The 15,943-nt window shown below is 43.2% G+C and overlaps 1 protein-coding gene across 5 annotated transcripts in view; it reads right to left on the minus strand.

The window, feature by feature from the left end:
• Positions 1 to 7,142: 7,142 nt before the first annotated feature.
• HACL1 (2-hydroxyacyl-CoA lyase 1) overlaps positions 7,143 to 15,943 on the minus strand; it is a 36,041-nt gene continuing 27,240 nt past the window's right edge. For all 5 annotated transcript variants that reach the window (XM_069088420.1, XM_069088421.1, XM_069088423.1 and 2 more), the window contains 3 exons: positions 14,635 to 14,742; positions 11,583 to 11,769; positions 7,143 to 7,568 (listed from right to left, as the gene is read on the minus strand). In XM_069088420.1, coding sequence (XP_068944521.1) covers positions 7,536 to 7,568; positions 11,583 to 11,769; positions 14,635 to 14,742 — 328 coding nt within the window. In that variant the 3' untranslated portion in view covers positions 7,143 to 7,535. The remainder of the gene's footprint in view (positions 7,569 to 11,582; positions 11,770 to 14,634; positions 14,743 to 15,943) is intronic.

The raw sequence follows: 15,943 nt of genomic DNA on the forward strand, positions 1-15,943 counted from the left end.
GTGAGCACTTAATAAATGCTCGGTGATTGATTAAAAGAATATTGATATGTTGATTTACAAAGTTTCATTTTAAAATGAAATTGAAATGTTACTTTACAAAGTTTAATCTGTATATTTTCATGGAAACTCATGGGTTGACACGGGTTCTTCCTTGGAATTCAGGTAAACTGGGGACATTCCCACCATCTTTACTGGCTTCATCCCAGAGCCCTGGAGTGAAGGCAACAAAAACGTAGCCCATGTGTGACCTTAGTGGGTTAGGGACGAGGAGAAAAAATGAACTGCTAAAGAAACTAGGGCACAGCGGGGGAATGCTGACTGAGGTTATGAGACCTCAAGGGGTGGTCCTCAGAAGCACTGCTGCTGAGGGAAGCTGGCCTGTTCCGGGAAGTTTCTGGGCAGAGAACCTCTCCCCAGCTCAGCACATCAGGCTCACAGCACAGCCAAGATAATGAAGAATCATAAAGGGGCGTGGGGGGAGTGTACTAGAATTGGGAGAGCTAAGAGATCAGATGAGTATGATGCCAAGCTCGGAGTGAAAGGCAGGACAGAAAACTAGAGGTGACTGAGAGCCTGGTTGGGGGAGGTCAGCCCAAATACAGTGGAGAAACAGGGCTGGCCATTTACCACTTAGCTTCGGCACTTGGCTCGTGCCCCAGATTTACTTACACTGTAGGGAAGAACCTTGGCCCTCTGACCAGGTGACAGAGCATGGGTTCGGCTGAATATGCCAAGAGGGAGGGCCAAAGTCCCAGTATCTGGAGGAAGAGGCTAGGGCAGAGCCAGGAGGCAGTGGCAGTGGAAAGTCACTGGCAGCAGGATGATGGGAAGCCATGCGTCTGCATCATCAGAAAGTGAAAGGACTCCAGAGGAAAAGACCAGTCACCCACTACTAGAACAAAAGGAGGCCAAGAGAGCGGGGTGGGGAGGGGGATTCCCTGGGAGAAAAGACTTGCCGGCTCACAGATTCATGACTAATAGGGAGATGCCAGACTAAAACTGGGAAAGCATTCTGCTCAGGGGAGCCTGAACAGGAGGAGAAATGTGCCAGCACCATCTGTCACTTGGCTACACCAGTCGATGGCTGTAACTCGTCATGGCCTTGCAATGGCGGATGCGCAGAGACAAAGACTGACGGCTGGGGTTGCTCATAAATTAGCTTCCTCCCTCCCTCCCTTCCCTCCTACAAACATTTCTAAAGTGCTGCTGAGTACGGAGCACCGTGGTGGGAAACAGAGGAAACAGATGCTCCTATAAACTCCAGGCCAAGGTGAGGACTGCGGCGTGTGAAGTCTGGATTTTGAAGTCAGGCCTCAGTGAGTCAGCAGCTGGGGTGGAGTCACAGGTCAGGAAAGCCCAGATGTCACAGGCTGCGCTAGACGCTGTCTGGGTGCAGCATCTGAAGGGCAAGGGAATATGGCCCATCACCTGGCCTCCCCTGCCACATCCCAATTGATGAATCACGAGCCCTCAGAGCCCCACGTTACTCTACCTCTCCTTTCTTTGCCTTTGCCCTGGTCAGCCCAAATGTTCAGAAGGCTCTTGGCCCCTCACCTGGAGTCCACGTGCGAGGTTCTGAGGCGTAGAGTCTAGGGCCCCACCCTCCTAGGCCCGCCTCCCATGTACGCAATTCTAGCACCCGTAAGCTTTCAGCATCATGCAGTTCTAGTGAGAACCGGCTGCCAAGATTCTCCAGCAAGCTTGCTGGTGTGGCTTAGTTATAATTCCACTTTCCTCATCCTGAACAGACCTTTCTGGTCAATTTTTAGAGATCCTGCTTTTGATAATGATCCGCACTCCTTCCCATCACCCAACCTGCGTGTGATATGACAACAGACACAGCAGACTGTATCCGATGCAGGCCCAGCCTGTGGGGGCTTTGGGCCTCCACGGAAGAGCACATGCCACTATCCGTCCCAGCCTCCACCTAGCATGCTGCCTCATGAGATGCGGGCGAAAGGAAGCCACATTCCTGAAATGCACTGCTCGCATCAACTTTCTAACCCATCCCAGTGTTGCTGCTTGCCATTCACCTGAACTGGGTCCTAAATCTGCGGGACTCTTTCCCTGGCTTCTACCAAGACCCAGCTCAAATAGCACCTCTTGCTAGAGACCCTCCTGGCCCTTCCAGCTGCCAAGGCCTTCTCCTTCTTTCATATTACCTTCATCAACACTGTGCAGATCTTGTATATGCCTAGACACTTAAACACCATCTCCTCCATTTGAAGGGAGTTCTCCTATGAGCAGGGATGGATTTTTACCTTTCTTTCTATGGCCAGCATTTTAGCGCAGGACCTGACACAAAGTAAGCACTTAATAGCAAGTCTGATGACTGACTAATCTGCTTTCCACCTGGTTTAGGCCTCATTCTAAGCCTCCAAAAAGCTCCTGGAAGTCAAAAGCACACCCCTTGTAAAGCGGCATCCATTCAGAACCAAATCTCACGAGCCCCGACCAAGGTTCCTTTCTCTAGACCAACCAAACCACTAGTTAAAGCAAAATAATAATAAAGCAAAATAAAAGACAAGAAAAATCGACTTCCCTCCCCTTACATGCAAGGATAAAACCTCTCAAAGCAAACTCCTCCTCTGACTTCCTATTATAAGGCATGATATATTACAAGAGTGCTAAGGCCGGGGGGTGGGGAAGTGACTAGTGTCTGCTACTGAGACAAGCTCCCACAAATTGTATTCCCTCAATTTTAGGGGCCCTTGTCACCCCAGTTCTCTTTAACCACTTAAAAATTAGTTTTACAAAGGAATGTGACCTTTCTTTTGAGCTACCTACTATTTGATCTCCCAGACTAATGTGCCTGTCTGATGCTTTACCAAGGCATGGAGGGAGAATAAAATCATGTGATTCCTACTAAGCTGAAGAGTTCAAAACTGCAGGCCTGGATGACCAAGGGAGAAACAGCGTAGGTAAGTTAGAGATCCTCCTATGTTTCCTCAACTGTAAAATAAGGATAATAATAGCACCTTAAATCTCAGGGTTGTTGTGAGGATAAAATATTTGTAGTGCACTTTGCAAAACTTCAAGCAAATGACAAATAATATGTACATACATGATAAATAAGTGGCTATCACTGTCACCATCATGAGAAGGTTGGACACTAGGTAATGAGTTTTTTTGGCTACAGGAACTCATGGGCACCATCTAAGAAGCATAGGTTTGCCCTCTGCATCATGGTGTGCACATGGTACCCACTGATATGATTGTGGGTCCTGGAGATGTATTGAAGTTTGAGGGTAGCTGATGAAGCCAAGATGGGAGGGCTGGCTAACACACTGGTCAACCCCTAATACAATGGAAGTTCTCTGAGGGCAGGGGCTGCTTCACCTTTTTCTTTGTATTCCAGCACCCAGGCTTGTGCTTTGTCCAAAGAAGGGACTTGATAAATGCTTACCGACTGTGACAGTCAGAATTCAAAAAGATCTTCACAAATGAGAACATCAAGAAGAAGGAAGAAGGAATTTGAGAGACCAATGTAGTCTGACCCTGGCCCAAAACTCTTCCCAGGAATATGAGGAAAGCATAGGCAGATAGCAGAATGTGTTAGTTGGAAGGAACCTTGGCAACCACCTGCCCAGAGTCAGATAGGACAGGGATTTTAAATGCAAATAGATGAACTGGTGCTTATCCTAGAGAGAGTCACTAAAGCTTCTGCAGCAGGGGAATAAGACCAGGGCTTCAGAAACATCCGTGTTTGACAGCCATGTGGAGCATGGATTGGAGTTGGGAGAGACGATGTAGGGAAAGCGACTGGGAGATGCCTGCAATACTATGTAGGTGAGAAATAATGAGGGCTTACATCATGGTGAGTGGATGAGTGAAGAGGAGATGGCAAAGAGGCAAACTGAGGCTCGATGTCAAGAAAAACTTCCTAACGATCAGAGGCCCCCCCCAAAGGTAAAGGGGCTGCCTCTGGAAAGAATGCACTCTCCCTTCATCAGGAGCATTCAAGCAAAGGATGGTGGGTACACTGTGGACGGCACTCTTGTTCAGGCACTTTGCTACGCGGCCACCAGCATCCCTTATTAACAATCTGAAAGTCTGTGGTTTTCTGAGGAATTATTCTCTCTGTTACTTATGTCAGCTCACAAGAACAAAATGAAAATACTGTTAACAAGATTACATGAAACAGAGCAACGCTCAATGTTCCCCCTGAAAGGCAGCACACAGCAAAGGCAGACAAATGGTGCAGTGTATACAGTGCTGGAGCTGGTGGCAGGAAGACTTGAGTTCAAATCTTGCTTAGTCTCTTACTAGCTGTATGACTTTGGGCAAGTCATTCTATTTGTCTGCCTCAGTTTCCTCAACTGCAAAACAGAGATGATGACTGTTGTTTAGCTGTGTCTGACTCCTTGTGACCCCAAGGAGACCATACCATGACAATAATGTCCACGGGGCTTTCTTGGCAAAGATACTGGAGTGGTTTGCCATTTCATCTCCAGGGGATTAAAGCTGTTGCTGCTTGTCCTTCGTTCTTGAAGAACACCATGGCATCTGGGAGGTGATACTATGGCATGCACATGAATTGGTCTTAAGTGAGGAAGGGCTGTGCAAGGTCACCAGCCTCACTTTCTCCTCTGGAGCCATCTAGGTCCAGTGGCCAGATACAGATCAGGATGACCGGAGGTAGCTCTGGATGCAGTGGGATTAAGAAAAAGGATGAAAACAAACCAAAAAAAAGGATTAAGGCAAACACAGGTTAAGTGACTTGGCCAGGGTCACCACAGCTAGCAAGTGTGTGAGGCTGAATTTGAACTCAGGTCTTCCTGATCCCAGACCCAACACTCCACCTACTGTATCATCTAGTTGCCTAGGAAGTGAGGATAGCGAACTTATTTTGGACGGACACAGATGAGTTATTTCTGATTATTCATCTATCGGCTGTTAGTCCTAACACTTTAGCTTTTAAACTGTCTCCCAATGACTCGGTCAGGTAGGTGATGGGCTACATCTCTCTTTGTGAAGGAATTCCTTAGTAAAGAGAATTATTTTTTAATAGAAATAATCACCCCTAATTTCAGAGGCAGCAGGATATAGGGGAAGGAGAACTAAATTTGGAATCAGAGGACTAGGGCTGACTTGCTATTCACTCCTGGTGTGACCCTGGGCAAGTCACTCACTCAGGCCTAAGGTTCCAAAACTGAGGGGTTGGGATCAGAAGACCCTCAAGGCCACTCATAGTTCTAAATCTTGTGATTTTTGTACTTGGATCCTTAAAGGATGCAATTTATACACTCTTTCTAAGACATAAATAGGATTGGCTTTCCTATTGTGTTTAGATATTTTTTACAATTGTACTGAGGTAAAAAAAAACATTAGGGGCAGGTAGGTGGCACATTGGATAGAGTGCTGGGCCTAGAGTCAGGAAGAACTGAGTTCATATCCAGACTCAGACAATTACTAACTGTGTGACCTAGGCAAGCCACTTAACCCTATTTCCCTCAGTTTCCGCATCTGTAAAAAGAGCTGGTAAAGAAATGAAAAACCACTCCATTATCTGTGCAAGAAAAACCCAAATGGGGTCATGAAGCATTGGATGTGACTGAACAACAAAACCACATACTACAGGAAAGGGGAAGAAGCAATATTATGGCCTATAAAAAGAATTACTGATATTATAATAAAATGTTTTCATTTTGAAAGGTCATCATAAATGTTTATATTTTTCTTAATATTAACTCTGTGGAATAATTAAACCAAAATGGCATGAGGAAGAGTGGCACTCCCCTTTCCCTTTTTATAAAGCAAAAGAAAATGAACTCAGAATAACACAGACTGAATGAACTGCTACCCTGTCAAGGCAAGGTTTCAAACCTGGTTCTTCTGGGATCCAGGGAAAGGTACATAGCAGGCTTGTCCCATTAAAACAATATTTGGGTCAAAGGTCAGGGCTATATGGTCCAATCCTCCTTTGTTATCTATTCTTATGATAGACCCCCAATGGGAAAAAATGTCCATGAGGGCAGCGTCACTTGCTGTGGTGACTGGTTAGTCTTCATGGTCCCCTTCCCTACACCATCTCCAGTTTAAGTTCTAATATGCCCTAAGTCAGTGAGGGAGGAAGACGGTGGACTTTTATCTATGTTTTAGAGGCAAGATGAATTCACACAGAAATCCAGAAGTCTTATTAATGCCAAACAAAACAGGGAGTGAGTACCATTTAAGACAAAGAACTAAGTAGTAAATCAGTTCTTTCATCATACCAAACAGAAATTCACCAATAACTTCTTGGCTAGGGATGGACACCGATATATCTTCCAGCCTGAATCTCTGACTTCTCTTTCCATATTTGAGGTATGTAGCACAGGCTCCCCCCACCCCCAACACCCTCACATAGAATCTTCTCCCAATTTGGATAAATTAGCTGAATTTACATCTGTAAGCAACTATCTGGAATGATGCTGAGAAATGATGAGTTTGACAACTCAACAGTTTAAAGCAATGCTGTATTACTATATTTCTTTCCCTCTTAGATTATAATAGTAATAATAATAATAATAACAGCTTCATTTATACGGGGCTTCCTGTGTGCCTGGCCCTGTGCTGAGCCCTTCACAAACAGTACTTCATTTGACCCTCATACCAATCTGGGGATGTAGGTGCTGTTATCATCCCTCTTTTACAGATGAGGAAACTGGGGCAGAGGGAGGTTAAATGACTTGCCCAAAGTCACACAACTACTAGGTGTCTGAGACTAGATTTGAACTCAGATCTTCCTGACTCCAGGCTTGGTGCTGCATTATGGCACCACAAGCTGCCTCAACTTACTCTGTCTCCATTTGTTTGCATGTTTTCTTCCCCGTTAGACTGTGAACCCTTAAAAGCAGGGACTGTTTTTCTGTTTGTTTTAGCTTTTTGGGGGTATGTACAGAGCTAGGCACAGGGCCTGGAACATAGTGACTAATAATAAATGCTTGATGACTGATCAGACTGCATTAAATTAAGACTGTCAAACAATCTCTGGCTTCATTTAAAAAATTAAGCTACTCCTGATACCACTGATTTTTCTTTTGTGAATCATAAAGTGTTTTTGAAAAAAATGTTTACAATAACCTTGAGGCAGGGAAAAGGGAGTAACCCAATTTTGCAAAAAAGGAAACTGAGGCACACAGAAAATAAGACAAGAGATGTAGAGAGACAATTTAGGAGTCATGATTTATTACACTGATCTACCCATCAGGCACCTGATAAGAGTTTTTTGCTTTTTTCAAAGATGTTTTTAAAATGTACCTAATTTTAAGACTGGATTTAAACAGATGTTAGCTTTATGCAAAATAAAAAGACTCATTATGCCATGATTTAAAAGATTCTCATATTTAAAAGATTCTCATATTTACCATTTCTTCAAATAGCTGTTTCCACTGAATAACCTTGGTAAAAACATTGCAAATCTTTGTTTATGTCTGATTCTAATAGATGTTCTCCTTTTGTGAAAAATCATGGTGATGTTGCCGTGTGCTGTGGATAATAACCTTCATCTGGCTGGAAAGGACCAACTCAAGGCCTCCCACTGGCAGCTTCAGTCACATATTAGAACGAGTTAGCCAGTGAAAATCCTAGGAAAAGAGAAGAACGGTTAGGCCAGTAGCTATTCCGCCATGAGCACAGTTATCCAGGCAGGAAATACTTGTCACAGGCAGTCCCTTCACTTTCCAGTTTGCTCTAACGATCCCATTTTGGCCAGAATGAAGAAGGTGGGTGAACCTTGTACATTCCCTTCATTTCCTTCAATGGATGAGTCATTTCAAAGCTGTGACTATCTCCTCATCAGATGAGACTCTCAATACCTCAGCACCTTAGCAGATAGTCTTCATGAGTTGCTGTGGCCAAAAACAAAAGCAAACTCATCATCTGGTGGTCAACCTTCTGCTGAGATGCTCCCAAATTCATCAAGTTAGACTCTGGGCTTCAGGCACAAAGCATTTCATCAGGGCCTTGCTCTGTCAGTAAGCATTTATTAAGTGTTGACTATATACCAGGCACTGTGCTAAGTGCTGGGAATACAAAAAGAGGCAAAAGACTGTCCCTACCCTCCAGGAGCTTACAATCGAACAGGGAAGACAACAAATATGCACAAATAAGTTGTGTACAGGATAAATAGGAAATAATTAAGAGAGGGAGACACTGGCATTAGGAGGGATTAGGGGAGGCTTCCTAAAGATGGGATTTTAGCCAGCACTGAGGGGAGCCAAAGTCAGTAGTCAAAGCAGGGAGAGAGAGTATTCCAGGTATAAGGGACAGCCAGAGAAAGTACCCAGAGTCAAGAGACCAAGTGTCTTGTTTTTTGAACAGCCAGGAGGCCAGCGTTACTGGACTGAAGAATACATGTGGGAGGCAGAAGAGTGGGGGATGGCAGGCAGGAGGGGGCTGACTCACTAGCAGTCTACTGAAATAGTCCAGACGTAAGGAGACAAGGGCCTGCGCTAGGGTGGACGAGGCTCAAAGCATGGCCTGCTCGGCGGCTGATGTAGGACCTCCATCGAGTCACAATGAAACACTGGAGCTGGACTTCAGTGCCAGACACCTTTCAGAAGTCCTTCCAACATGGACTGGTAGCCTTTGGTGCTTGGCTCTCTACGCCTTTCCTGGACATGTTTCTAGATCCTTCTCCATTAGCCATAGCTCTTGGATAGAGATTAAAGGTGCAAAAGCCATTTAGACCTCAATGACAGGTCACAGATGACTAAGGCAAAACAAGTAATAATACCCACATCAGGGAGAGTCCTTGTACAAAGGGTAGGAAATAGTCCCGAACAATGTAGATTTTGGTACAATTTAGTAATTAAAATAATCAAGTCCTTTTTATAATATCAGAAAACAAACTGAAAGCTTGAATTTCAAAATGTTATGAAAGTATTTTGAAAGGAACATAAGTGGAGGGGAATGGTCATCAAGCAATCTAGAAAAAGGAAATCTGTCACTATTTCTCTACCAACATTTAAGAGAAAGAGATGGTATTTTATAGAAAAGTAGATAAGTGGAACAGACTAAAAGAAGAATCAGTAACAACTGAAGTCAGCAACTCAGAGTTTCATAAAGTCAACAGCATAAATAATTTGGGAGAGAACTCCCTATTTTCAAATGGGTTTTGTCATTTCACGATCACATTGGAAAGATAAAATACAGTTAAAAAGAATGAGAGGTCATTAAAAATGAAAATATTCACAATTACCCTGTATGAAGTCCTTTCTGGTTCTAAAATTAAAAAAAGAAAGAAGACTATTTTTCTAATGGATATATTCATTCTAGTCAAAAGAAAGCTGTTTTCTAGAGTTCAGACATGATAACTCAATGCAATCGGAGAAGAGACAGTCTTCTGGTTCCATGTTTATCAGGTCATCGATTAGTGGCTTCCCAGGAATCTCACTACCAGGAAGAGGGCCTCTCTCTGGACAATGGCCACACGTGCTCCCAGTCACTAGAAAAGTACAGTCAATCCTCACTTGCAAATTTGCCTACTCACTTTGCAACTCCCAAATCAATATTCACGACCTGTCAGAATCGCTTGTCGATGTGTAAGAGTGGAAAAAAATCTGAGTCACCCAATGCACAGGGTCCTTGCTGCAGCTGAACAAGGCAACAAATCTGCTTATTTCAGCTCTCCTACTGTAAACAAGTGTCCTTTTCGCCTTCTATTTAGTGCTATGTTTTTTGCATTTCTGTGCTTTTTGTTGATGCTTCTGCTATTTAAAATGGGCTGTCTAGTGTTCCTAAACTTAAGAAAGATGTAATGTGTGCCAGAGAAGCTTATTCAGGCTTTAGTTACAGAGCTACTGGCTGTCAGTTCAATGTGAACAACCACTCATTACATCCATTGAAAGGAAGAGGAAATTCACTGATCTGTATGTGAGGCCACTCTGGGAAGTGTTAGGGTCAATGTGGTACGAGAACCTCCCAAGACCTTAACCCTATATTTCCCCAGGAGCAATGGTCTGTATTCACCAGTCCTGTGTTCAGAGGACACAACTACTGCAAATGAGAATTCTAGGGAATTCACTGGCATTCTGGTTCACAAACTGGTCTCTGGGCCTTGGCTAGCCACCGTCAGTTCACCTGGTGAAATGAAAGAAGCCAAAGATGGGGCTATGGAGGCCACATGGCCTCCAGAGGACGGCAGTGGTGAAAGGGCACTCCTGAGTTGCTCGGCCTTCAGGTCTCATCTTTGCAGCAGCTCCCATCAGCCCTTGTCAGAACTTCTGTCCCCCTTCTCTCATCAGCCTCTTGTTGTCTTCCTCATCTTCTCTGAACTTCCCTCTGGTTAGGCATACAGCCTCTGATGACTGTTCTCATGGAGATGGAGTTCATGTGGCTGCTATCAGGAGTGCACATAGAAGGATCTTCCCTCCAAGATGTAGGGGATAGACCCCACTCCTAACTTACTAAAATGAAGAAAGTAATGGGGAGCATAAGGCCAAGGCACGGAAGGTGGAGGCTGGGTTTGGAAAGGGTGGAGTACAGAACTGAAAGTTCACAGAACAGAGCAAAAAGAGCAGGCGATGCCAATGGCCAGGTAACATCACCCTGGGCAAATACAAAGGATAATGTGTCATACCTGAAAATGAAAGGGCACCTTCCCTTCTGTTATAAATCAATAACAACAATAATAGTAATAACAGCTAACATTGATTTGGCACTTTAAGGGTTCCAAGTGCTACAAAGTTTACAAAGTACTCTAATGCATGGTCTTCAAATGTACTTTTTTGGAGGGATTTGTTAGGAAGCATCATTTGCGACAAGGCAGTTGTGATGCAGTAGATAGAAGGCTGGCCCCCCAAGGCAGAAAGACCTAGATCCCAGTCCCACCTTAGCCAGGCCCTGGCGGGGCAGCCCTAGACAAGTCCCTGAACCTCTCAGTATCTCAGGCCACACTCTAATTCAAGAAGTAGCACGCTTCTTAACTGATCTGCATTGGCAGAGGACATTTCCTCACTGGGATTTCCCTCTACCAATGAAATCACAGACTTAGTCCAAATAAAATCTGGTGAATCAAATAAAATATCAGTAATTTTTAAATGGTGAACAAGAGAGAGAAATATGTTATCAATTCACATGGACTGGAAATAGGATTCAAGTAAACTTAAGTAATGAAAACCTGTAAAAGGCAGTAGAGTTTAATACCCTCCCTGTGTGTCTGGTTACTATTTCTCCTGCCTATGGTACAAATCTAAGAGACAATACAACGATAAATTGTTGTAAATCTTAAAAGCACGAAAGAAAAAAAGCTAAAACTTCAATGGAATCCATTTCTTAAAGAAGTCAACAAGAATTTTAAAAGCCTCCCAGCCTATTCTCTGCCCCATTTCTAAGAAAGAAGTCAGAGTTCACTGGAATCACATCAACATGGGGGCGTTTGAATTTGTAACTCAAAATCTGGTGGAAATGAATGATGTAAATCAGAAGTTAATAAAGCATTTGAAAAAAAACACAAAACATGGGGGCATTTGGGTAGTAGAGGACGCACAGTGGGACACCTATTGGGCACCACTAAACACCAGCATTGAGATGGAACACAAGAAGCAGAGGATGTTGGGCTTGGCATTTTCTTCCTCACTCATGTGGGCAGCCCTTACCTGTTTCTTCCGACTGGCTTGAGGCTGAATCATAACATTGATGAGAGATGGCACTGTGTTCTCAGCTAAGCTGACTCTCAAAGCGTTCTGCAGCTCTCCTGGAGTCTCTACAAAATATCCTTTGCCTCCAAATGCAGTCATAACATGCTCGTAATGGGAATTTGGCAGGAGAGAGACTGGAGGTACCCTGAAAAAGGCAAGTAAACGGTCACTGATGTTTGCCTTTTCTAGGTGTGTTCTGGAATAATCTGCTGAACTGGAATAAAAAAACCAAACTTATACTTACACTACGTATAATTCTACAGATTTTTAAAAAAAACTTGTAAAATATGTTCATAAAGTAAGTCAAGTTACTGATAAAAAATACAAAGTAATAAAAAAAAAAGCTAACTAAAGAGATAACTAAGGAAATTATCAGAAAGGAGAATTTGAGAAAGTTACTAAACTATTGGTGGGCTATTTAGCCAGAAAAGTGAAAAACTGTATATGGCAGAGAACCTTGACAGGAGAACAAAATTTTTATGAAGGTTTCTGAAAATTTTTGAAATAAAAGGTGATTCCAGCCATTGCCTGAGGAATGTCAATTATTCAACATGACAGTGGCTGGACCAGCGTGGAAGAGAGAGTCCGGAAGTCAGACTATTCTGGATAAGCTAGAGCAGGAAGTCAAACTTTCCTGATGACTCAAAAGGGGAAGATCCAGGCAGAGTGTTAAAGAAACCACCACTGTTTTCTGCGGACACTTTACTTTGTGTGATACAGCACTAATCCTACAATCCTGGCAGGCCTCTTCTTTGCTTTACTCAGTGCTTATTTCAAATTCTGAATACAAACCGAGTGAGGTGATCAAGCCTTGGAAGTTTACTACCGTGTTTCCCCGATAATAAGACACTGTCTTATTAATTTTTTTGGAAAGAAAAACACCAGAGGGCTTATTTTCAGGGAAGGGCTTATGTTGTCCTGCCTCAGCTCTCCTCTGCGGCACTGCTCTCAATGGAGCCAGCAAGCAAATCACTGGGGAAGAATAGGATGACACGCTCACTGCTGCAGCTCTGATTGGATGCAGCTCAGAGCGCGGCGTGCGTTTCACGGGGGGGAGAGAGGGGGTGCATACAGAGGGTACCATAATGTAGCGTGTAGCACAGGGGATCACCTTCACTACAGTAGCAATCTCAATAGGGCTTATTTTCAGGGGAGGGCTTATTTCAGAGGAATCTTACACAGTAAGGGGAGGGCTTATTTTCGGGATAGGTCTTATTATCGGGGAAACACGGTAAGTGTCTGAGGTCGAATTTGAACTCAGGTCCTCCTGACTCCAGGGCTGGCACTCTATTCACTGCGCCACCTAGCTGCCCCTTAATGTTTTTATAGTTTGATCTTTAATGTTAAGGTTGTGTATCCATTAAGAATGTATTGTGAAATGTGATGTAAGGTTAGTCTAAGCCTAATTTCTCCCATACTGCTTTCCAGTTTACCCAGACGTTTTTATTAGATAGAGTTCTTTCTTGAGTATTTTATGTTTTCAGTTTTGTCCAAAACTGGGTTGCTGAGTGCCACTGATTCCCCCTTGTCTAGTCTGATCCATTGAGCTATCTTTCTATTTTTTAACCAAAAAAATTACTGTGGTGACTGTGCTTTATGATGTAGTTTGAGGCCTAGACGCACGGATTCCCCTTCATCCCAACTCTTTTCTCCTGATATTCTGGGTATTTTAAAGTGAATTCTGTTATTATTTTATTAAGTTCTATAAAGTATACCTGTAATACTTTGACTGGTATAGCATTAAAAGTGTCCATTAATTTTGGTAGTATTGTCAGTTTTATTACGTTTAAAATTGAAAGCAGCTTGGAGACTTCTGGTCTTTCCCAAGCAATAAAAGCCTCCGTCCTGGTCTCCAAGACAATAAACTCCTGAATACTGTAAATTATTTTAGTTCAACCATTAGAAATTCATGCAAATCACTGCACTTCAGCTTGATACCTGTGGTATCTGGAGAAAGAGGAAGATGAGGGAGATGAGGCAGTTAACCAGGACGACCTTACAATAGAACACACCCCACAGTACACTCGTCCTCACAGAGCAGGACATCCCAAAGTAGGCCTGCTGCTGCCACAGTGACTATCTAATCACCATACACTGTGTCAGAAGGAACCTATGTTGGCAGCACTCGTATGAAATGGCACTAACTAAAGTCTGTATACATGTTTAAAGCTAACTCTAAACAACTGACAATTATGGGCATTTAATGGAGAGAAATGTGGATAGGGTAAAATGACCGACCATCTCAAGTCGTTTCCGTTTGGTTTTAATGTGATCCATCCACACACAACTTCACTGTCCATTCACAAATTCAGCATGCCCCCTTCCACATCCAGGAAGGGCGATGCCCTCCTACTCTGCCCCTACGCAGATCAGCAGGCCAGGACTCAGCAAGGCAGGAGAGGGGAGAAAGCCCCAGAGCACTATGGACTAGGTAGTAAACACATCACACACCCAAGGGGCCTGCTGCACCTTAGATTCCAGTAAGCTGAACAGCAGTCTTATGTTCAAACAATGGTTTTATGCTCTTTCTTTTCACTTACAAGACCTAGACAGTTTATTGTATTACCTGAACTTGACAGAGACTTTAGGTTCTTTTTTTTTTTTTTTTGCCTTTTGGAGGGCAGCTGGGGTTAAGTAACTTGCCCAAGGTTACACGGCTAGTGTTTTTGGGTGGGTGTTAAGTATCTGAGGCCAGAACTGATCTCAGGTCCTCCCGACTCCAGGGCTGGTACTTTACTCACTGAGCCATGTAGCCGCACCATGAGACTTTAGGTTCTGATAGAACACTAATTAATCCCTTTCAACAGTGGATAGCATTTTATTAAAAAAATATATCAACATCATCCTTGACCTTTAGAGGAGGCAATATAGTCTAGAATTTGTAATTATATCATAGACTGTACAAAAAACATATAAAAATAATTTTAAAACTAAACCAATATGAGAATGGAAAATATACTTTAAATCTGTTTCTCAGCAAGTCTATTAGTCGAAGTTTTATGATACTCACACTTGGGAAATTTCTCCAAGTTTTGTCATCTCTTTCCAGGTTTCTGCATCAAAGCCCTGATAAATTCCATTATTGTTCACCACAATAAGAAGGATTGGCAAATTATGCCTGAAAAAATGAGAGTAAACCAGATTTAGTGGCTTGGGTTCAAATCATGGCTCTTACGTTTACTATGCCTGTGTGACCCCAGGCAAGTCACTTAATCTTCCTAGGCCTCAGTCTCCCTACCTGTAAAGTGAAGAAGTTAAGACTATCAGATGACCACTGAGGTGCCTTCCAGCTCTGGAGCTATGATCCTAGGAAATAAATCTTTCATAATTCTAAAGTAATTTCCTATATTTAGGAAGGAATTTTTATACAATGATGAATACAGCTATATTCTATGTGTCTTTCTATGTTTTGTGCACATTAAAGTCAGACCAGAAGTCACATATTATTTATTATTTAAGTAATCTCCACTCCAATCCTCCCCTCCCCTAATGCCTCACCGTGGTGCACAGCTGGATGACCTTGGATCTTCAGAGGCCAGGTCAGGACAGCACAAGCTCAGGGAGGATCTACCATGCTGAAAGAAAAGCTGTGAGCACAGGCATGGTGACATCCTCCCTCTGTCTTCTAAGGAGCAGCCTGCCTAAGCTCTGAGAGGCCCTTCATCAGGCTGGCCACCAGATGAGGAGTCTTGTGGCTACAGGAACCTTCAAAGACAATCTCCTAAAGAAGTCTTGGAGAATATGCAGAGGGAGCACCCAAACCGATGAAATCACCCATCCTAGAACTGCTGGACTTCTGGCCTAATAAACAGTTAACCAAATCAATAAGGATTTGTTGAATGAGTCCTCTATGCCTTGTACTGTGCATGAAGACATAGAGGAAAAAAGAGAAGCTTCCCTACCCTCAAAGTGCTTTACAGTCTGGCTAAAAGCAAAACAAAACAAAACAAAGAGACACATTAAGAAATCAAGGAAACCAAGACAATATAGTTATGACAAAAAAAAAAACAACCCAACCCCAGATGAAATCTCATTAAATTATTCTAGTGAGTAATAATAAAACCCAAGAATTCCATCATCGGCACACCTATTTTCTGGAGTCAAGTTTATTTATAGCTAGTAACCGAGTCTTTATAAAGCTGCGATATTTGTTGCCACGTCTGGTGGCAGGCTGTTTTCTGGAGTCCTCTGACACTTCTAAGTTTGCCGATACATCCAGGCATCCTAACAAGGGAATGGGATTTATCCTAGGAGGCTCAAGCTAACATGTAGGTGAGAACTACTTTTTAAAGATGTTAAATGCTCATGGCCTCTCTGGA

This window comes from Petaurus breviceps, unplaced genomic scaffold (genome assembly GCF_028583685.1).
Source record: "Petaurus breviceps papuanus isolate PSGF00001 unplaced genomic scaffold, PetGlider_PUasm1.0 185, whole genome shotgun sequence".
Taxonomy (NCBI): domain Eukaryota; kingdom Metazoa; phylum Chordata; class Mammalia; order Diprotodontia; family Petauridae; genus Petaurus; species Petaurus breviceps.